This window comes from Argiope bruennichi, chromosome 2 (genome assembly GCF_947563725.1).
Source record: "Argiope bruennichi chromosome 2, qqArgBrue1.1, whole genome shotgun sequence".
Lineage (NCBI taxonomy): Eukaryota > Metazoa > Arthropoda > Arachnida > Araneae > Araneidae > Argiope > Argiope bruennichi.
Window position 1 is genome coordinate 138,213,126 of NC_079152.1, and position 23,278 is coordinate 138,236,403.

General features: G+C 31.1%; 1 protein-coding gene across 1 annotated transcript in view; it reads left to right on the forward strand.

Annotated features, from left to right (window-relative positions):
* The window catches only part of LOC129960542 (glutamate-gated chloride channel-like), a 50,909-nt gene that overhangs the window by 23,365 nt on the left and 4,266 nt on the right, over positions 1 to 23,278 (forward strand). The window contains exons 4-7 of the mRNA XM_056074034.1: positions 201 to 427; positions 4,034 to 4,116; positions 10,171 to 10,302; positions 20,315 to 20,676. Of these exons, the coding sequence (XP_055930009.1) occupies positions 201 to 427; positions 4,034 to 4,116; positions 10,171 to 10,302; positions 20,315 to 20,676 (804 nt within the window). The remainder of the gene's footprint in view (positions 1 to 200; positions 428 to 4,033; positions 4,117 to 10,170; positions 10,303 to 20,314; positions 20,677 to 23,278) is intronic.

Below are 23,278 nucleotides of genomic sequence, written 5' to 3' on the forward strand. Positions count from 1 at the left end.
TTCATTAGAATTTATATTATTACATTTATTTTGTTTATTCGAGGAGACCACTTCCGCTTGTCTTCGTTTGTTTACTCCAACCCGTAAAGGTTAATCTTTGAATTCCCACGTGTGATGCAGGATTAAAAGTAAAAAGAATAAATCTTTCAATTTAAAGCTGTTATTGAAAAAAAAAATGCTAGCTGAATTTTTCCTTTCAGTCTTTTTCAGTGGTGATTACGTTGTGGCAAGGATGGAGCGACTTCCGCCTTCTCTACCCTTCGTGGATTGAGAGTCCCTACCAAGTCCTCGATTCCCGATGGGCTGATAAACTCTGGACTCCCAACTTGTACTTCGTGAACGCCGTCGAGGGCAAAATGAACAACATCATCACTCCGAGTAGCTTCTTCTGGATCAGTAAGGACAAAAAAGTTTACTATTGTGTCAGGTGAGGGATCTTTATTTATTTATTTTTTATTATTATTTTGAAGCTTGGCCGACTTGAAGTCATGGAGCTCCGCTTTAGGTTAAGTGTTAAGAATTTTGATTCATTTTTCTTCAGAATAAGTAGGCATATTATTCAAATGTTATAATATCAAAACTGATGTACTATTTCTGTCTTTCCGGATAGAAGTGCCTTTGTTTTGCTTTAAGTTCAGCTGTATACATTCCGTTAATGAATACACTCCACCAAAGAATGCTGAAACATCCTCCGAATTAAAGGATTGCATTAAAATTAAGGATACATAACTATCATTGAACATAAAATATCAAAGAAAAGAAGAAAAGTGAGTAGTAATATTCCAGAGTAGTAATGTTTTGTCTCATCTTCAAATTTAGTTCCGGAGGTTTAGTTTTCTAGCGGTTGCTGAATTGCCGGTCTCAACTGCCTCTAGCGGACATAGTTTGATGATTTTGACAATGTCACATGACCATTTTATTCTGAACTCTAAGAATAATGCACTTCCTAATTCTAATTAATTGTATTACTAAGCAATTCTTTATATTTTAAATTTATAGGGTTAAGGAAAGCGAAAAGTTTAATTATCACAAAGGGAATCAATTCTTTATAAGTTGTGATAAAATCAAAAAGGTTGCAAGAAATAAAATAAATTGTAAGGTTAATAGTTAAAAATAGTGAAGAAATTGAATCAATTAAGGATTTAGAAAGAGTATCTATGCCGTTATATAAAAATATTTTTCTTTTGAAATGAAATAAAAATTTTAAAAGTATAATTTTTTGGCATTTTAATAGGTTAAGAGCGCTCAATATAACTCGTTTTATTTTTATAAAAAAATGTTAATGACCCAGACTTGCAATAGCAGTCATAGATTTTTAGATCAGTCGTTTTCTCCCAACTGATGAAAGATTTTCAAGCGCAAAGGCCAAACTGGCACGAAGTTTTTCCATTGATACTGTATGGAATAAAGAGTTTTGCTTATAACTCTAATCCAGCTCTAAATGAGCCTTATCTTGCCAGAAAAGAGGATAAAAAAAGAATAGATGAGAAATAAAAGGAGAATTATTTTATTTTACTAAAAGTATTTTCAATAATTTGTTACAATTCTACTGATTTCTCCTCATTGAAGTGCTAGATGTCTTCTCTGGGCAACAACTGAGCAAAGTTTAAAACAATTCAACGTAAACATTCAATGCAAAACGTATTCTGTTCGTTAGCAGCCCGCTGAAAAAGCTCTGCATCATTTTTGTAATGAATGCAATTATTTCTAGATAAAACATATTTCATCACAAAAGCAAAAACTTGATTTTTCTTTTGGCTATATTAAATTTTTACACTGAAAATTCCGATAAAAAACCTCAATTGATAAGTAATAATACAATAAGACAAATTTCATTCTTTTAACACAATATATGTCTCAACTTTCCATATTTTTCAGTCGCATTGTAATTATATTTAGCTTTTTAATTTACTTGGAATTTTATGGAGTAATAAGTCCATACTACTGCATATATAATACTATACAAATGTAATCCTTTAGTAATAGACGTACATCCTCTAACAAAATGGTCTGAATAAAGTAAATGATTATATTTGATGGGTTTTTTTAATTTATATATATATATATATATATATATATATATATATATATATATATATATATATATATATATATATATATATATATATATATATATATATATATATATATATATATATATATATATATTATTGAGACAATAAATGCTCTGATGAATTGCGGATTTTAAATTTTTACATAGATCCGCGGCACTGTGAATCATATTTAATAAAATATTCTTGAGACACTAATATCTTTACTGATAATAAAGGTAGGGGGGGGGGGCATTTTACAGGCCAGACTTCTGGCCTAGAGTTACCAAACTTTGAAAGTCGGGAATTTGCAACTCTGAGGGTTCAACTTTTTGAATTTTGAATTAGAATTTTTATTAATTAAAAGTTAAGCTTAATTTTGGCTTTTCCACGAAAACTTCCGATAATATTGTCGCACAAAAAGGAAATTCGGCATTATTTAAAATTTTTGAAACGTGTTCTTTTTGATTAAATAAAATTAATAATTGTGGGAATTTTTGTTGCATTTTTAAGTTTTTTAAAATATTGTTTTTCTCTAATTTTCAACAATAAATTATATTTTTACCAAGAATTTCAACCCGTTTTCGTTGTTCCACCAACTATCTGATTGCGTAATTTTCTCCACTGTTGAAAATTAAAGAAGAAAGATTTAAAAATAAATATATATTTTTGTTCTTTAAAAAACAGATAAGAAAGTGAAGTTTATAGGATACCTCGAAATTTATAGAATAAATGAATTGCATCTTTATGTTTTAACAGCGCCGTGATGTTATGGTACTGGTCTCCATTAGAAAGGTTCATGTACAAAATAAACAAGACTTAAGAATGAAAAAATACGGCTTCCATTAAACAGTGAAAACAATAGGACTTTGATGTCAAACATTTTGGCAGAATCCTGAACATGAAGTTCTATCGAAACCAATATAACCAACTGGTCACTTTTGGCGATCAATCTCTATTAATAATAAAGATTAATGATGTGTCGTGTCGACGCTCTATATGACAGACCGTTTGATCTACAGCGACCAAAAGATTAACATAAATATTTTGGTGGGTGAAATTTGCATTTTGGAGATATTTTAATCAAATAAAGAATGCTATTTCATGTCGATTTAAACTCTGTGGCTCTTTCCTCTGATATGATTTTAAGTATAACCACGAAATGTCACTCCGCCTCACCCGAAGGCATTCGGACAAATTAAACATTAATAAACTGAATGTCAATAAAATAGATTTTTATTGAGAGAATAAAAACTAATTAATTGTACATTAAAGAGTAAAAAATAGAAAGAAAGATTAAAAAAGCATTTTTAGATCTGAATCACTGGAATACCGCGCCAGAGTTCGCGGGAACTATGGTTGAGATCTAAGATGATCACTAACCAAGGAACAACTATTTTCTTATTATAAACGTCCCATCGTCGACAGTGAGTAGCCAATTCCGCATTATTTCTGTATCCACTAGGGTGACGAGAACCAACCACCATGTCGGAAGCTTCGCATCTCCATTTTTGAGGTACCCTAGGTAATAATTGTAAGTATAAGGTATGGAAAAATTATAGAATCTCATAGTCCCTTGAAAAGAATAGTTCTAAAATAGTATGAACCATATGTCGGTCATATTTGAAATATAAATGAATTTTGTTTGAAATTCTTAAGACTAAGTTACAGAAAGTATTTAACTGAAATTTTTAGCGATCATTAATCCCAGCAAACTAATTAGTCTCCAAAGGTATTTTTTATAAATATATATATTGTTTATCCTAATTTATTTTGCTTTTCTCAAGATTTTATAATTTATTAATACAATAAAAAGAGTAAATAAAAGGGGCAAAAAAAAGGGAATTAATATTGAACAGTCCCAATGAAAATCAATATTAAAGACCATGAAGATTTCTTTGCTCTCTTTTCTCTTGTTTATTTATACGATTAAAGTCACGAAAGAATGTCGAATGTACGGTTTCCGTTTTTCTTCCTTTCAGACTTGTTCTGAAGCTTGTTTGCGAGATGAATTTGGTGCATTTCCCCCATGATGAACAACAATGTGGTGTAAAAATGGCTCCTGGTTCGTTTCCATACATTTTGCTTCTGTAATTTTATTGTATTGTTTGCATGATGAAGAGCATATCGTTATTTTATTTTCTTAGAAAAGAAATATTTTTGATATTAATTTATTTATTATACTCAGTAACAACGACTCTCATCTTTGTAGGAAACAGCTCTAGGTACTCTTCCATTGCGTCTTATTCCTGATATAATTGATTGTATTTGCCAATGGTAACACCCCAGGGAATATCCAGTGATGATCCACAATATTATCATATAATATGTAGTATCAATAATATAATAATAAAAAACTCATTCAAAATAGTTTTTCCTCTGTTTCCACTAGAAATTTCATAAGGTTAACAAATAGGAAATGGCATTGAAAATTTTCGAAATCAGCACCATAATGTTCTTCAAAAAGATAAAAGAATTATATTTTGCTTTTTCGCATTGGCCGTTTTCTATTTATTTACAATAGTCAAAAATTTACAAAAATGGATGTCAAATAGATAAGTGCAAAAACCTGCAGTAAGCGGACAGAAGAGACTATCATGAGTGCAAATTCCATTGCTATAGCTCTCTTCTCTAAACTTACCTTCAGAGACAAGAAAATAGTCATGAAAATAGGGTCATTTCCATTGAAATGCAGGTTGTTTGATAGCATTCAATAAATACACTCAAATTATCGAACAGACAGATTGTATACTTAAGAAATATTTTCAAAAGCTTGCTGCAGAACAAAAGATAATGGATGATCTAGAACGAGAGACTGTCGACTAAAGATACAGAAGCGTATTTCTCCACAAGATTCCTGCAGTGGACCAGTGGATAACTGCGTTTGGAATTTTGTGGAATTCTGTTGTATATAGTTTTCAACAATAACATTATTCTTGCAATGATGACTCTCAAACCTACGCAGACGATATCATTGTAATGTTTAAATCTATAACTTGATTTCAACTCAAAACAAATGCCATGATAGCAATTTCCTTGTTCAACACATGAATTTAAAAAAAGCTATTTTACCTCCATAAATTATCTGCTTCCCAGTCAGGCAAGCCTTTTGTATCAACAGACTCGACAAAAATAACTAATAAGAGATGAAGGATTGCACAGAATCTAAATATAGTTTTATAAAAAAAACATAATGATTGGAAGGATCTTAAATTGGGGAGCTTCGGGCGATGGGTCGGTTTAAGAACACAAATCACTAAGAAAATAGCTTCTATCTCACCAAATAGCAGTCTTCTTTTTACTATTTCGTGAAGTTAAAAGGCTGCTAATACTCAATAGCAGTACAAGAAGTCTTGGAAGATTCGCCATTTGTCCCTTCATTTTCAAATTCAAAGTCCTTCTTTCTACGGTATACCAGTTCAGATGGAATTTTTTTTTTACCTTAAATTATGAACTTCACTCTACAGACACACTTATATAATGAATCATAGCACGGTCTACCCAGCCCCGAGCATCTATCTATAGTTTCCAAATTTTTGTCGGAGCTCAGGGAAACAATTACAATGCTATAAAGACATACTCGGAAGATTTCAAATCAAGAAAAGGAATGGGAACGGCTATTTACATGTTGGAAAAAAAGCTCGTTCTTTTATAAATGGTTTACAAAATTTTATTCACAATGGTTTATTATTTCAAATGGAATATGTTTCAATTAATAAAAATATATTAATAAAAAAGTGGCATGTATAAGTCCACTAGAGAAACCAATGATAAGCCATAACTGATACATTGATGACAAAATCAAAAGTTAGTAAATAACCAATCAATAGATAGCAATGGATATTAACACAAGCCTTCCGGAATATACTAAAAACATTTCATCTAGACCTAATATCTTTTGTGATAGTAATAAATAGCTAATAAAAAATTCAAAGATGCTGTGAATGTTGGAAACTTCAGATTCTTCAAAAGAATAAAGACCTTACGAACCATTTCTGAGACATACTTTGCAAAAGATTACATTGGACAGCCGGCAGTTTCAGCATTATAGAACAGGGCATTCATAACAATATTTTTAAAACTGGCTTTTGTTCTACCAGCTGGAAAACTGGAGGACATCACCGTTCATTCTGATTGCGAACTCTGTCGGATGCGTCCTGAAATTTGATTTTGACAGTACAACCATCTTTACAAAAACTTAGTGCCAAATTATTCGATAAATGATGAATTACCAAAGTTCCGATGTGTAGTGATGAAAATTGCACTATTCAGAGAAATATTTTCACTGAAAGACAATTTACGGTGATTAAGTCATTGCGAAATGTGAGAAAGATGTATTTATTTATATTAAACGGTAGTTATTTTTTTAATTCAATTAGAATATTTCGGTTTATATGTTTTATGAAACAGCCTAATTTCTTTCAGCTTCACTTTTTTTAAAAAATAAATTGTTTCTTTTAATCAAACTCTTCATTATATAAGTACAGGTATCCTGAAATGGACTGACGATTTTCAAAAATGCATAGCATGAAGGCGGTTAAGGTTTTAAAAAGAGCAGTTCTTGCTGAAAATTCACATGTGATAGGACATAAATTTTCGCTCTCACTGTTTATGGTTTCAGTTCAAAAAATTATCAGTAGATGGCGTTTTCCTGTTATGCTTTTTTGAAAATCATCAGTCCATTTCAGAAATCAGAAAACCCTGTATTTCTAATACATTTGCAGTGAATATTAATACTGTAATTTGATTAGTGTTAAGATAATGAGATCGGCTATACTTAAGATTAATATTGAGAGCCAAAGTTGAATTATTTGGAGCGATTTCTCACCAAATATATCCGCGCCACTTTTTTATTGCAGCCCTGACAGCCACTTCAGTCAGCCTTCCAACAGAAAGATTTCTGGCGAGTTTTCGGACGCTTTGTGAGAAAATGAACATTAATTTTAAGTGTTACCAATGAGATCAATGGGGTCAATTCACGGTCACGTGTCAGGTACCAAACAAACCGTTTCTGTTCAATTTTCAACCGTTCTGCGCATGTCGGGATGTCTGAAGATAACGCTGATTGTTTAGTAAATGTTATGCTAACCAATCAATTATTAAAAGCTTCTGAGTTTTTTTAATGATATTATTTTGAATTATTTTCTCCAAATTTTCGTAGTTATATAATTTTATTTCTTATATTCAAATTTTAATTAGTATTTTCAATGGAATTATTGTTTTTACATAATTAATCAACGTCGCTTCTTAATTCGTTTGATGCTGCTTTATTCTTTCCTTTCAAATATCCCCCCCCCCATTTTTTTATCCAAAGGATACATTTTGACAAATGACTATGGCAGTGTTTTTGAAAAATCACATATGTTCTTTTTTACAAATTATTTAAATATTATTGAATGTTGAATCTTATAAATATAGTTCTTTTTAAAAATAAATTATTACTTTTAGATAAGTTAATATTTTAAAGCTTACTAATGAAATTATTACATTTTTTTTTTGTTGTTATGTAATGATTTTTATTAATATTGAGACTTTGATGTTTTCAGTTTGCTCAGAGGAAAGAACATGAAAATCAAATTAGTATATATTGAATAAATTATGTTTACAATTTCAAATTATGAAATATCAAAGGTATAGATACATTTTTTTAAATCTAGGCAACTTATGAATCAGTTATTTCATTTAAATTTGTAGAGATCATTCAAGGAAAACAAACAGAATTACAGTTTCATATTTTTTATTTACACATTACAAAATATATATATATATAATATATATGATAATTATTTGAAAAAATGTGATCAAATGGATGTTTCAATGTACTCACTAATTCAAAAAACTATTTATCAACATTCATTTTTCTACACTTAGAAAAAATATAAACACAGTATGACAAGAATGTCAATGTAAATGATGAAATCAATTTTATTCAACAGAAACATCCTAAACACTAAACAGTTTTTTTTTTTTTTTTACCACGAATAAAAACATTATGTTGAACAATATACTTTTAAAGCAGAACATTTATGAAAATTTTTTTAAATGTTAAAGTTACATTGAATGAATATCATAAAATAAAGCATACAATACAGTAAATTTAATAAACAAGAATAAGGTCATGATATATATATATATATATATAGAGAGAGAGAGAGAAAGAGAGAGAAGTTAAATAGGATATAAAGAAGAGTTAGAAGAAACACTTTTATGCTTTTACAGAATTTTATAATTCAAAAGTGATATGTTAAAAAAATAGAAAAAAAAAAGTGAAACATGCATGTAGCAATGAAGTTGGGAATAAAAATTATATAATAAATGCTGATATGGAAATTGGTTTTCAATGAAAAGGCCTGTATTTATTAAAACAGAAATCACTGAGGTGCACAATGGTATAACATGATATTATAATAACAGTCAATTTCAGTTTAATAACAATAAACTATTGTCATTTCATTTTTAACAATAGAAAATTTTTTTGATATAAATTCATGTTGAATCCATCACAAATCTGCAAATGTAATTAGAAAAATAGTAATAATGCTTTCTGGAGCCATCCATTTTGCTCTTTTGTTATTATACATGATTACCCAGCAATAACTGAATAACATAAATTACTAAAAGATAAAGAAAACTTTAAGGTTCATAATTAAAAAGTAAAACCTCATAATGCATTTTATTATAATGCCAAAAACTAAAAATCAAATGCAAAAATTATTTGACAATTAATGGTTTTTATACTTAACTAATTTATATACTTAATTAAATGACATGTTTTTTTCAAAACTTAAATATATATTTCTTATATATAGCATTCAATTTATCAAATTAAGAGCACGCTTAAAAAAATACATCAATTTTATATATATTATATCAGTCAATAAGAAAATTCAATTTTCAGTAGTTAGTAAAGATTTCACTTATTAAATAAATCTTTAAGAAATTTATTCACTTCCACCTTTTAGCATTATAGCAGTTGTTATTTTTGCAGCAGGAGTTTGTTTACTTACATTAATTAAATTTAGATAAGATTTTTTAAAAAATGCAATGTAATATGCATGTAAACATTTTAAAACCTTCTAAGCATATTCGAAATTATCAGAAATTTCATCAAATGTGAATAAAGTGAATTAGAAATGCTCTCGCGATTTTGTTTGATTGTTTTTGTTGGCAAATCGCTTACCAAATTCTTTTTTTCGAAGAATTTTTCTAAAAAATTACTGAAACAGTTGCGATTACTGGAATTCCATTTACGATTTAATAAATGAACACACACTAAATGAATTCTTCAAAATGATCGAAGCATATCACCGACTTCGAAGGCTTGAAAAAATCTAAACCAAAGGTACCAACCCTAGGCAGGATTGTTGAAAGGAAAATAAGAAAACATTTTATCATGACAGTCACTCTTGTGTTTCGCATTAAAACATCCATCAGCACACCTGTATTTCCTCATATAACACATAATAAGAGGAAAGAAAATGACTCAAAAATTATAACTTCAAATGTAAACAAAAAAAATCCGCTTCATACTTGGCGGAGAACGTTAATGGCAGACTAATCGACGAAAGTGGTGCGGATGAAACTTAAATGCCATGCGCGGATAGCTCATGACATGTGACTTTTACGTCACATGAATTGACCCCATTCGCATGATCTTACATATGAATTGATATCATTTTCTTTATTATTATTACCTTGTTATCATTATTTGCCTTTTGACTGTAACGATGTAGGCCATTTAATATTTGGAAATTTTATGACCATTTCTTTGGCGAACACATTTTTGCGAAATCCAAAACTGAACGGCTTAGTAAATTTGGCACGTGGCATGCAATGTGAATTAACTTCATTGCTCATAAAATTAGCCATGCATGAAAATATTTGGGAATTTTCCTCATAAGGAAAATAAATCTAATTATTGATTTGAAATTTATTTATTGACAGAAATAATTTTGTAAATAGAAAAATTAAATAGACATGAAAAGAGTGGGCGGAAAAAAGAATATTTTCTAATAACGACATGCTTATTCTATATGAAATCTCAAAATGAAAATAGTAAAGTGTTTTTATTTTCGTTGAGATTCTTTTTGGAATTGATCTAACGTTTTAGTTTTTTCAGCTTTCTACAATGAGAAACTTTTGGTGCTGACTTTTTCAAATTCTACTCGGAGTGGTACGGAATTCTCAAGCTTGCAACAATTTGAAATCATTGATGTTGTCAAAGATAGATGCCACTTAACGTCGGGTTCAAGTAAGTACTTGTCTCATCTTTTTCTTTTTTTAATTATCAATCATGAACAAAGATAGAATTAATTTATTTATAACATCATGAGAGCGTATATGTTTTACTTTTCGTCAAAGTCATACTGGAGGATAAGTGTTCAAATGTCGTAGTCATCAAATGGAACTATCATTTTCAACACTCGAATATATAATAAATCATTTCTAACTCCGAATAAAGACCAACATTTTTACATCTGACATGTCAAACTCAAAAGTTGACAGATTGATTAGATATCTGAAAAAGTAGACGTTCCTTTTCAAACAAACAGCAAAACAAAACCAAAAACGCTTGGTGAATGCTACTTTCTGACATTTTGTACAATATCTTGTCTACAATCAATTTTGCAAGCTCGAATGAAAAATCGGTGGCAGTAATTGCTTTTACAACTGATCTGAAACGAATACCTGTGATTTCAGATTTTACAGAGCATTTATTTGCTTTCATAATTAAAAATAATTGCACGCACTGATAAATGCTTCATGATATAATGTCGTTTCCTAATTTCTAGAATGTTTCCAGACTTGACAGGAAAATATTTGTAAAATGTTTTTAGAATATTTTAAAGACATCAAGATTAAACCTCAGCTAAATTCTGGATATTAGGAAGCTAATTTTTTTCAAAGAATAATTAGGGTAATAGCAATAGATTGAATAATATCCATAGTCTCAAAAAAGTAGATGTAATGTTAAAACTGAAATATTACTATTTTCACTGAATGTATTCTAAGTAAGAGCTATTTCTGTGTAACTGAGATGACGACTATCCTTTTCTCACCTAAACTCCTTTCTGATTCCGTGTAAGGGTTTCTAAATTTGTAGTTGGTCAGAAGATTATTTAACACTTCGGAGCTAACAAAAGAAGCATAACATTTTGCTTAACAGAACGAGTAATCAGTCGACGTCCAATGTTGTCATTTTATTTCATCACATACAGTTTGAAATTTAATAAAACCGTTTGGGTTATGAAAATTTTATCGAAATTAGGGTTACAATGACAGGATGATTATATGACGATAAAATGAATCGTTGTTGACCACATTTCTAGTTTGGTTATTATATACAAACAATACTCAAATAGATTATACCGAAATAAACTGTATTCAGCTAGCTTTTTTTTAAAAATACAGTTGGATACCGAAATAGAGACAGCTTTCATAATTTATGATAAAGTTTTATTTGATGTCTTGACCATTAAAATTAAAATTCCAATTTGGCTTATAAGTTTATGAGACTTTCATCAAAAATTATTTGAAAATCAAGCCTTGTTTGTTTGTTTTTTTAAATTTTTCCTTAATTAAGGAGATTATGCCTTATTTAGCATTATTCATTTAAAAGCGAATACTAAAATTATATAATTTTTGAGTAATATTAACTGAAATACAACTTCTATCACATTAATTTCTTATCGTGTTCATTATCATACACAACCGAAGCAGATGCGTTTGTAATCAGTTCAAGAATCTTTTGTAAGGATTATAAGAAAGAAAGCCCTTTCGCTGCCATTCATTTTGACCTTCATTAAACTTCGACTGAAAAATTGATTCTTCGAAACTCATTTTTTTACACCAAAGAAAATCTATTCCAGTCCTCAAAGGCTATGAATGAACGTCAGATGTCTTTACGTTATTCTGGTTTTGGAAGCTAATGAAGTTGGGGGCACTTATACTATCACGGTATTTAAAATACAAAATATCTGTGCAAATAAATAAATATTTCGAATGCACTGAAAAGTTTTAAAAATAATATAAGTAATAATAATAGCGATTTACGAACACCAACAACTTTATTTTTGAGCAATGAGAAATATGAAACTGAAATAAGAATCTTGTAACGTGCAATACAAAACTTCAAACGATTTATTTTTGATATGCACGTCAATTTAAATGTTGCAAGTTAAGAAATAAAAATTCCTGTTTCGATTATAAGCAGTAAAAAAAATAAAGAGCGGCATTAAATATTTGATACAATTTCTTTTCTAAACAAAAAGTATTCACAGTCTCTAAGCAATTTTAAAATTTTATTAAGAAGACAAATAAATGGATAAATTCAAGAAAATCGTGACCAAATGTGGTGAAATAATTAAGAATTTTTTTGTACTTCTTTTAATAAATATTTGAATGTGCTCCATTAGTCACACAAAGCCCATGAAGCTGGTATTCGATCGCTTTCCATGCTGTCATTAACGTAAAGTTCTCTTGAAAGATAAATAAAAATTCTTCTTCAATTGGAAATATTTTTTCTTACAGAAAAACTGCATGCCTACATTTTTACTTTCTTGTGAGTTCGAAAAATACATTTTTGGAAAATATCCATATGTCTGTCTGTGACAAAGTTAACTCAAAAAGACTCTAAGCTAGAAATTTGAAATTTGATACACAAACTTTGCAACAAATTTGTAATTTACTGACATATTTTGAGCAAAATCCACTCAGAGGAAGTCTCTCTGTCCGGCTGTTTTAAAATGATTTAACATGATAACTATAAAACGAAGAGAGACAGATAGATAATATTCTGTACACAGAATGAACATCTATAGTCCAGACACCTATCCAATTTTGAGCCAAATCCAACGAAGGTTTGATTATCAATAGGTCTATATCTTTAGAAACACGTAAACGCGATAACTGAAAGACGAAATGATTTAAATATATCAAATTTGGTAGGGGATTTTGTGACTGTAAGTACCATTTTGTGTCAAATTTTGTTTCAGTCGGTTGGGAAAAATGTGCCTAAAACACAAATTCGATTTTGGGAGAGGGTTTTCTAGGGTTTAATCTCCAAAAAACTAGCTAAGGGTCACAGGATATATTCAGTAAAATTGCTAAATTCTAGTCAAAGGTTAATATTTTATAACTACTGTACGCCAGTACTGTCCAAGGTGTTGTCTGGAATAACACCTTTCTAGAGACTATTCTAATGTTTTTGTGGAGAGCACTCCTGCTGCTTTAAAATAGAATTACAATAAAGAAAAAGAAACGACTTTTGTTTTTTTATTACTTTTAAAACTTTATTTCAATTGTGAAACTAAGTACCACATAACATGATATTTTTCAGATAAAAAATAAGTTCAAAACTGAAAAATTATTTAAGAAATGCATGTGAATAAGGAATGATGCAAGTTGAAATCATGTAAAGAGAATGAAACACTTCATTTTTAAGAAATTGAGACGATATTCAAAGAAAGACTTGAAATATTTTTTAAAAAGATTATATCTGTCATTTCAATGCGTAACTGAACGTGTCTAAAAATACGTATGCAAATATTTGGGAGCATGTTGCCTCTAGTATTGTAGCTACCAATCATTATCTTTTGTTTAAGCACAACCGGATTTCGTAGATGTGCTCATGAAGTCAAGTGATCAGAGAGGGGGAGGGGTGAGGAGCAGGGAGTATTCTATAACTAATTTCAACTCAATTTATAATTTATAGAAGTTTTTGTTCTGCCAATTTCTTATTTTTTATTCAAGTGTGATTGTGCGCCATCATGCTAATAATGCATTCACAACTAATAAAGAACAAACAATTAATTTCCTAATATATGAATTAAAATTAAACTGCGAAAGGAAATATGAAGCAAAAACGAAAAAATTATTTCAATAAATGAAGATTTGTACTTCTTTTACAACTGAAATTTTTGGTATGATTCAAACATATCGTATGAGCATAAATGGATTCGGTTTAGTTTAAAGGAAAAAATCATCTGTAAAATAATCCTTTAAGAATTCCGCTATGCAAACATATAATAAATTCAAAGATTAATATAGATAAAAAGTTCAAACAAATGATTTCATTGTAAAAGGTGTATAAAGTCAACCAATGCTATTTAAATCTATATAAAACTAGCCGCCTTTGGCGACCAGTCGGTTCGCCAATCTTAATGTTCGTTTAAATTTTAATAATTAAATATTTTACGCAATTCCTACTTTAATAGATTCTTTATCAAAATATTTTAAAACTTCAAATTTTGATAGTCATATAATTCACTCATAATATTATAAAGGTCTTCAGTCATCACTCATAATAATATAAAGGCCTTCAGTCATAACGTAATATGTATCTCTCTAATTTTCTGTTAGCTCTCGTAGAATTTATGCTTTAAATGAAAGTGGAAAGAATTAATCTGCAATTAATATAATAATGTTTTTTGCTGAAACAAAGCATTTTTTTATAATATGATTACTGATAACAGAGTCACTGAGCGTTTAAACTTTATGGGCACTAAAGAATATCTTTCTTAGTTTATGTAATATCTCAAGAATTTGTGAACAAAATATTCTCAGATTCATCATGACCAGAAAGATTAATTAACAATGTTTCATTTTAAATGCATCAAACATTAAGAAAATAAATAGAATCGTTTCAAATAATCAGCCGAAAAATCGTAAGCCTAGCCTCATGACTGTTGAGGGAAAAACTGAAGCCGTACTTATTTGGCGGCGTTCCACCCCTACACCGTGCACGAAGCACATCGTTGGTGGTACTTATTTGGCGGTGGGGAAAATGAAAAGATTTTTTTTGGCGGGAAAGTTAGTTTTTAATTCAAAATTAAAATTCTAATTAAAAATTCAAAAAAAGAGCTATCCTATCTTTTAAGTTGGATCAAACTGCACACGGTGTGCAAGTTTGATTAAAATCGGTTAAGTAGTTTAGGAGTCCATCGCGGACAAACAACGTGACACGTAATTTATATATATTAAGATTAGTGAAAGTTTCTTCTTATGAATAATAGTTATTTTCCCTGCTCTAGTGATACTTGAATTTATATTTCTAATGTGGTATAGGATTTTCAATTTCAAATGTAAATTTTTGGTTAAACGCAATTTAGTTATGTTGTACGATACATTGTTTCTTGTAATAGCATATTGGCAGTAGAAAGAAAGATTTTCTTATTAATTTGGTTAGAAAGTCGTATGCAAACTTAAAAAGGAGTAGCAAAACAAGTTCATTAACAGAATTTTATTTCATGCTACATTTTGGACATTTCTGCAGTAGATAATGTCAGCAACATATAACTAAGTAAAGGAGAGTTCACACTTTCACGGAAACCCTGGAAGATTAAAAAAGGATTAAAAGGATGTTTAGAAGTTATTGGAGAAACTCTTCGAAAATAAAAGTTTAAATTACGATTAAAAAAAAATTTCTGATAAATATATATGTTGCAGGAAAAAAACTTAAGTATAATCGTATTTTGAAATTGACTCATTGTATTCTGATATTCTGTTAACCTTACCGTAGAAATCAGATTTCCAATGTATTTCATAAATTATTGATTAATATAGGTAATATGTGAACAAAAGATGTTTCAATTGATGTTTTTAAGACATATTAAAAATTGATGATAGAACGGTGCAGTGACAACAATGGAGTTCATTTCCAGACACAAAAATTATACCTCGATTCCTCTTATGATGTAAAAAAAAAGAGTTCAAATGATGTTCAAGAGTTCAAAAAGAGTTCAGTTTGAGTTTTCAATCCATGGATGAACTCTGTTTACGTAAGAAAGGTTTTGGACTTTTAAACTTTTCATCTAAATAGACCGGAACTTTAATGTAGCATTAAGTATTTTATCGGCTAAAAAACACCAAGAAGTAATGTGGTAAATTAACTTCACGAGAGGGCGCTCTGCGTTCTTCCGGTGATAGCCAGCAGTCGGAGGGCAGAGTTCAGAGTTCACTAGACGAGGGGAGAGAACGGACGTCCGCCGAGAAGGGTGCGACCGGAAACCGAGAAGCCGTGATACTCTGAGAAAGGGCCGAAACTGGAATTCTTGCGTTGAAGGATTCCTCTGCAGATGCCAGTGAACCACGCGCAGGTGGGAAAGATCCTTTAAACAACATCAACTGTCCATCTTCATGTAATATAAATTCCTTCATCATTGAATTCTCATGTGTAAAATTCATCAGAATCATCATTTGTTAATCAAGAATAAAAAGATTAAGCTAATCCAAGTGGACTGATGCATTAAAACCCATCACACCCACAACCATGGGGGCTCGGAGCCGGTGAACAACAAATTTTAAAAGGTACTGTGCTACTCCTGTTTTATATTTATTCTGCCATATTTCTGAAAATGAGTATCTTAAATAATTTAAAGAAGTGTGATTTAAAAATACTTGCCGAAGAACTCGGTGAAACTGTGTCAGAAAATGCTAAAATTTTGGAACTTAAGAAATTAATTGAGAATTCTGATGTTTTTAAAACGGATCAAGAATTTGTCCGTGGCGTCATCAAATCGATCGTTGAGGATCGTACGGCTAAGGCAGTTACTGAACAATCCAAGTTAGAGATTGAAAGAATAAAATTGGCCCGACTCGAGAAGGAGATTGAGCTAGAAAAACTGAAAAAACAAACATTGCCTGGTGAGCAAACAAACGTGTCCTTTGGTTTTGAAAGTTTAATAAAAAGTGTTAAAACACTAACAATTTCTGTTCCTGAGAAACCCGAGGCATTTCATTTGTTTTTTACTTCCTTAGAAAAGGCATTTATTACTAAAGAAGTTCCTAAAGACTTCCAAGCTGAGATATTAATTAATTTGCTAGGGGTTAAAGCTAATAATGTTTTAACGTATGCAACTGAGCAGGATTTGTCGGATTATGAAAAATTAAAAGAGTTCTTTTTAGCTGAATTTCAGCCGACACCTCGAGAATGTCTTAGTAATTTTAAAAATGCTCAACGTTTACCAAGCGAATCGCACGTACAATTCGCATCGCGATTAACTGCAACATTTGATTACTATTGTCAGGTAAGAGAAGTAAAAGGAGATTTTAAAAAATTATGTGATTTAATTGTTGCAGATCAGTTGTACGAAACTTTGGATTTCCAAACTAAAGAATACGTAGGTATTCGCGAAGGAAAAACATGGTTTCCGCCAACTCAGTTGGGTCGCGAATGTGATTTATTTTTTTCATCTCGGGGTAAATCGTTATCTGAAGTCAGTAATTCTAATGTACATAGTAGTGAAACGAAAGCATCAAGGTTTCAAAAACAGGCAATGGAAAGTGAATCGTTTCGTCGAAACAAATATCAAAATGTTAAACCGGAAAGGATTTGTTATGTATGCGGGGAAAAGGGAGAAAGCTTTCATTTCGCTCGTAACTGTCCAAAACGATTTGAAAAATCTACAAATGAAAGTGAGACAGAAAACAAATTTGTTATATCGGGAATTGGAACTAAGCCAAAAAATATGCTAGAATATATTGATATTTTTGTGGATGGAAAAAAAGTAAAGTTTCTAAAAGATTCAGGAAGTGAACTTATAATTGTGAACAAATCATTTTTTCCTATCAAAAAAATTACGGGAAATATAAAAATTAAAACTTGTTTCGGAAATGAAATTTCTGCTCAAACTGCAACCTTTTCATTTGCTTTTAATGAGGAATGTAAACCCGTTGAGATTGAGGCAGTTATAAGTGATCAATTAGTAATGGAAGGAATTTTCCCGCCAAAATGTCTGAGTCTTATTCAGAATAATGAATTGGTAAGCACCGAAAATAAACAGGTAGATGCATTGAGCAGGAATGCAGTGTGCATGGTCACCCGTTCCCAAAGCAAAATTACATCTAAGATCGCAACTGCACAAGAAGCTGCTGACGAACGTATGCAATTGTTGAAAACTCTGGTCGAGAAAGAACTCAAAGATGGACGTGAACTCATCGTTGTACCGAAAACGATGGAACTAGAGGTCATTCGCGGGACAGGTGTGAAGATGCGAAACAAAACGGACCTAAGAATCAAAGAAATCCCAGATCAAGAATTCTTGCACTCCATGATTCAAGAAAAAGAAACAATTCGTGAGGAGGCCAAAGCAAATATCTTCAAAATTCAAGAAGAGAACCGACGGCAATATAATAAACATCGTAGAATTGCCCCACTCTATAAAATAAATGACTTGGTAGCTATTAAAAGAACGCAGTTAGGAGGAGGTCTGAAGCTAAGACCCAAGTTTCTTGGACCTTACAAAGTGGTCAAGATAAAGTCACATGATCGTTACGACGTAGCAAAAGTAGGATCTCATGAAGGGCCTGAGGCAACTTCCACTTCAGCTGATCACATGAAGCCCTGGACTGATGCAATTGCAAATTGAGATCAATACATTTCTTTTTTTCATCATCACCCTTTTTTGTTTTTTTTATTTCTATCCTTTGTCTTCAATGTCCTCTCTGTTTTTTTTTCCTTCATTTGTGTGTTTCAGAGTTCGGAGGACCTCACATGTCGATGGCCGAGCGATGTGGTAAATTAACTTCACGAGAGGGCGCTCTGCGTTCTTCCGGTGATAGCCAGCAGTCGGAGGGCAGAGTTCAGAGTTCACTAGACGAGGGGAGAGAACGGACGTCCGCCGAGAAGGGTGCGACCGGAAACCGAGAAGCCGTGATACTCTGAGAAAGGGCCGAAACTGGAATTCTTGCGTTGAAGGATTCCTCTGCAGATGCCAGTGAACCACGCGCAGGTGGGAAAGATCCTTTAAACAACATCAACTGTCCATCTTCATGTAATATAAATTCCTTCATCATTGAATTCTCATGTGTAAAATTCATCAGAATCATCATTTGTTAATCAAGAATAAAAAGATTAAGCTAATCCAAGTGGACTGATGCATTAAAACCCATCACACCCACAGTAATGATGCCAAACATCTGGCGAAGCACAATGATAAATTTCGAGAAATCGAGTCATATTGAGATTTCACCTGGTTGAGGGTGAAAACTTGTGGACTTTATGGAAATCAAGTCAACAGCATTGGTTGAAACAAACGTAAATCACAGTAACGTGGTTTGAGCTCATCAACTGTACCTTGCACTACTGATAAGCCTTATTCCACAATTTGTGGAATGACGACGAAAATTCTTGATTACTATCAATACGAAATCAGTTCTCTTCATCGTTTGTGCAACAGGAAACCTTGACACCTTTGCTCAAATAACAGTTACGATTCCTTTCTCATGAATTATTCTTTGTACTGTGGAGCCAGCTTTTATCTGAGTGACCAAGAAAAAAAGGCACATTTGCGTACTTCAGCAGCAGAAAAACTCTGCAAAGTTCATCAAGTTCCCTTGTATGCTGAAAAAACAATAAGATGGGATACGGGTTCACTGCTGTGTTCATGCCATTATTCGTGTGTCTTATATTGATTAATGAATAAACATGACTATATTTGAGCTCTGTTCATCCGTAATAAATGCTATAAAACATGCTTACAATGTTTGCGATTCCAAAACCCCAGTAAAGTTTCTGCGCCCAGAGCACAATTTTTTAATGAGTTAATTTAAAAAAAATTTTTTAATGCCTTCCCACATTCTTCATAATGATCGATAGGTGGCATAATTAACTTTTAAGAATTCACTGGTGATAAGCCAGCTGTTTCATTCCCACGGTCACTTTGCGACTTTTAATGGTAGGGTTTTTTAAAGGACCAGGTTTACCAAAAAATACACAAAACTGTCACATTTGAAAGACAGCATTCATCGATATATTAAAAATATTAATGCAGATTTGTTAAGTTGTCACCCGTCGTTTTGCTCTAGAAATTATTTAGAGAGTGGAAAGATTAGATGGGCATATAAGTTCGATTAAGTTGACAATGCTAGCTATCTACAGATTTTTTTCAGTCTTTTCATTTTTAAGATATTTGAAATATTTGGTGTTCAAATCCGTTATGACATGTATTACCTCTAAAGAGGCTGATAATTTAGGGAAATTTGAGTAGTTTCACAACCTTGTTCTTGATTCTTATTTATAGTCTTTGATTTGAATTTACACTTAAATGCAAATCCTGTTCAGCTTCAAAACAGAAAAAATTCCAAAATTTATTAAATGGCTAAATGAAGCTTTAGGACTTCCAAGTGCAAAACTGTTGTTTCATGGTATTTTAGAAGAATACGGGGGGGAATAACGAAATAAGTTGATGAATAGTGAACCAAGATATTTAATGTTGAAATACTTTGCAGAGTCATATTCCTAATGCTGATCTTGTTTCATACAGATAACGTTTCTTGCTTGGAGGAAATAGCAGTCTTGCGTCGCAGAAGTGGTTATTACCTGATCAACGTGTACATCCCGACTATACTAATTGTTGTCATGTCCATGCTGACTTTTTGGATTCCTCACGATGCAGTTCCAGCCAGAGTCACTCTGGGCGTGACAAGTTTGCTCACCATCATTACGAAGCAGTACCAGGCATCCATGCCGAGCGTATCGTACATAGTGGCCCTCAACATTTGGCTATCCAGCTGCATAGCCTTCGTCTTCTTCAGTTTATTAGAGTATGCAGCAGTCATCGCCATGACTACAAAGAAGCAACCAAGTCACCTGTTCCAAGATTCGCCAGATCTGATTTTGCCGATGGTAAATAAAACTCTCCCGATTTTACATCATCAGTTATATAACGTGTTCATTGATTGGTGGTGTGAAATCATGAGAAAAGAATTAGTTTAAATAACGAATCCATGTACAATGTCATAGTTTCTTGTATGGCAACTGAAACCTTTTTCATCTGCAATTCTTTTCTTTTCTTTTTTTTTTCGGAACAAAAAAAATGATATAATAATCATTGTTTTGTAAGAAACATTTTGCACTCCATGAAGATTGAAAAAAAAAAAAGAAAGAAATCGCATATAACTGTTGAAAAAATTAATAATGGTTAAAAGGAAATTCAATTAAGAATAACTAATTAGAAAAAATTTGTGAATTATTTTAAACATTTGCATAGCTCTTTATTGCAAGCAATGACAAGATATTAACTAGCAAGACAAATGGCAAAATTCAGGCGACTCTCGATTTTTTTTTATATAGAATTGTACCAGAAGTTGAAGTGGAAAGATGATTTGATGATCTTTAGAATTACACCACATGCGCTATAACACCATGGGGCCACATTCCTATCTTATCAAAGCAGAATTCTTTGTAGAGGGAAAAGGATGCTAATGTGGTTTAGATGAGGATGTCATAACGCACTTACCTACGATTTATTGCTTACCGTGAAATCATGTTTTCCTAAAGCTCTGCCGGAACTGGTGGTCCATCACTATGCCAAAGAAAGATTTAAGCTTATTATTTGAGACCTATTAGAAGACTGTTTGCATGACCCAGCTTGCATTGTCTGAAAATTTAAAGGATTGTAGATGCTTGTAAAATATTTAGTATTTTAGGCAATTAAATAAACGTACCTTCTTTGGGAGTCTTGACAGTCAGTTTTAGTCATGGAGAAACGGAGAAACGGTCGATGGATGTGTGAGTTTTTTTTTGGTGTGATGGTCTATTGTGATTGATCAAGGTTGGAGTTCTTCTTTTGAATAGGGGATTTCATTATATCCATCCAGGACCAGTTTTGACTCCGGGTCTCCATATAGTAGTGAAATTGAGAAAAATTAATATAAGGTGCTATGTTATTTAAAATAATGCAGTATAAAATATATTAAAAACAAAAAGTAGAAAATTAATGTAAATTAAAATATATATATTACGAGATAAATGCGGAAGTGAAAACTCTACTGCTCAGTTGATGATTGATAAAGCAAGCGACTGAATATTTTGAAGGGTGAATTTGGAGCCCATCATAGCATTTAAAAATATTGTTTCAGATAGTATATCGAACTGAATTAAAAGTGTTATTAAAATTAAGGGGAAAATATACGGAAATGAAATTGGTACCAATAAAATGACATTTTTCAGTCTTAAAATAATACAAATATTTTTTCTGAAAAATAATTATTTTGGAAGATATGGACATTAATTTCCATACGCAAGTTATAACAATTACTTATCTGGTGACAGTTAAACTTATTCTTGTGCTCGATATCTTGATTTCTTTTATATCTTCTTTCCTCTGACTGAATATTCTTTCCAGTGATACGGCGAACCTTTCTCCAAGGAATTTCTATCTATCTATTCTATCTATATCTATCTATAATAATAAAGCTATGTCTGTGTGTTTGCGCTCTACAGGTCAGACCGTTTAAACAACAGCTACCAAATTCGATACATGCATACCTTGGAGATCGGGAATGTGCAACTCGGAGCGACTTTTTTGAATTTTCAATTAGAATCTTAATTAATTAAAAATTAATGGAAATTTCAGTGTTTTTCCGAAATAACTTTCAAAAATATTAATCTACAAAAATCATCAAGTTAAAGTTCAAAAATATTTTCTTTTTAATGATACCAATATTTTAACTTATAAATTAAGTTACGACTTTTAAGGAATTTTTAAAGAAATATTTTAACCTTATATTTAGCACAAAATAAAAATTAAATTCAACCTGCACGAGCACGTTAAACGTGAATGGGAAAAATTTGTTCTTATCAAAGATTTGCCATCACACTAACAAAAGATCAAATTAAAAAAAAATAAGTTTAATATTATTGCAAATCTAAAAAAGTGTAATTTTTAGCACGCGTCTGTATGAAATGAAATAAGTAAAAAATAATAAAAAAAATGAAATCTACGACCGCAAATTTCAAGTTATTATTTGAAAACATTATTATTTTAAGTCATTATTTGTCTTAATTAATTTAAGTCATTAACCAGTTTAAAACGGTTTACGAGAGCTTCAAAGAAAGCTCAAAAACTTTTTTTGCCAGCCAAGAAAAAAATTGAAAATGAAAATTGCCATTTATGTTTTATTCATCGCCTACGCGATTTCGAGCTTCAAAACCTCCTAACCAAAACAACATCAAGTTCTCACAAAAAGGAATGCCACGTTTGGAAACTGAATAACGAGAGTTTCTGTCGCAATGCGATTTCCAAATGACAAACTATTTACCAATAATTTTTTAAACATATTAATTTATACAGAATTTTTATGAAAACAGTGTTTTTGTAAACGCAAACTGCCATTTTCAAATTTCTGAGATCATAAAACAGTTTCGTAATGGATTAATCTTAGAACAGGAGTGAAATCCTTCAATGTTTCCCACTTAAGAATGAATGAAGTGATATTTTTCCATT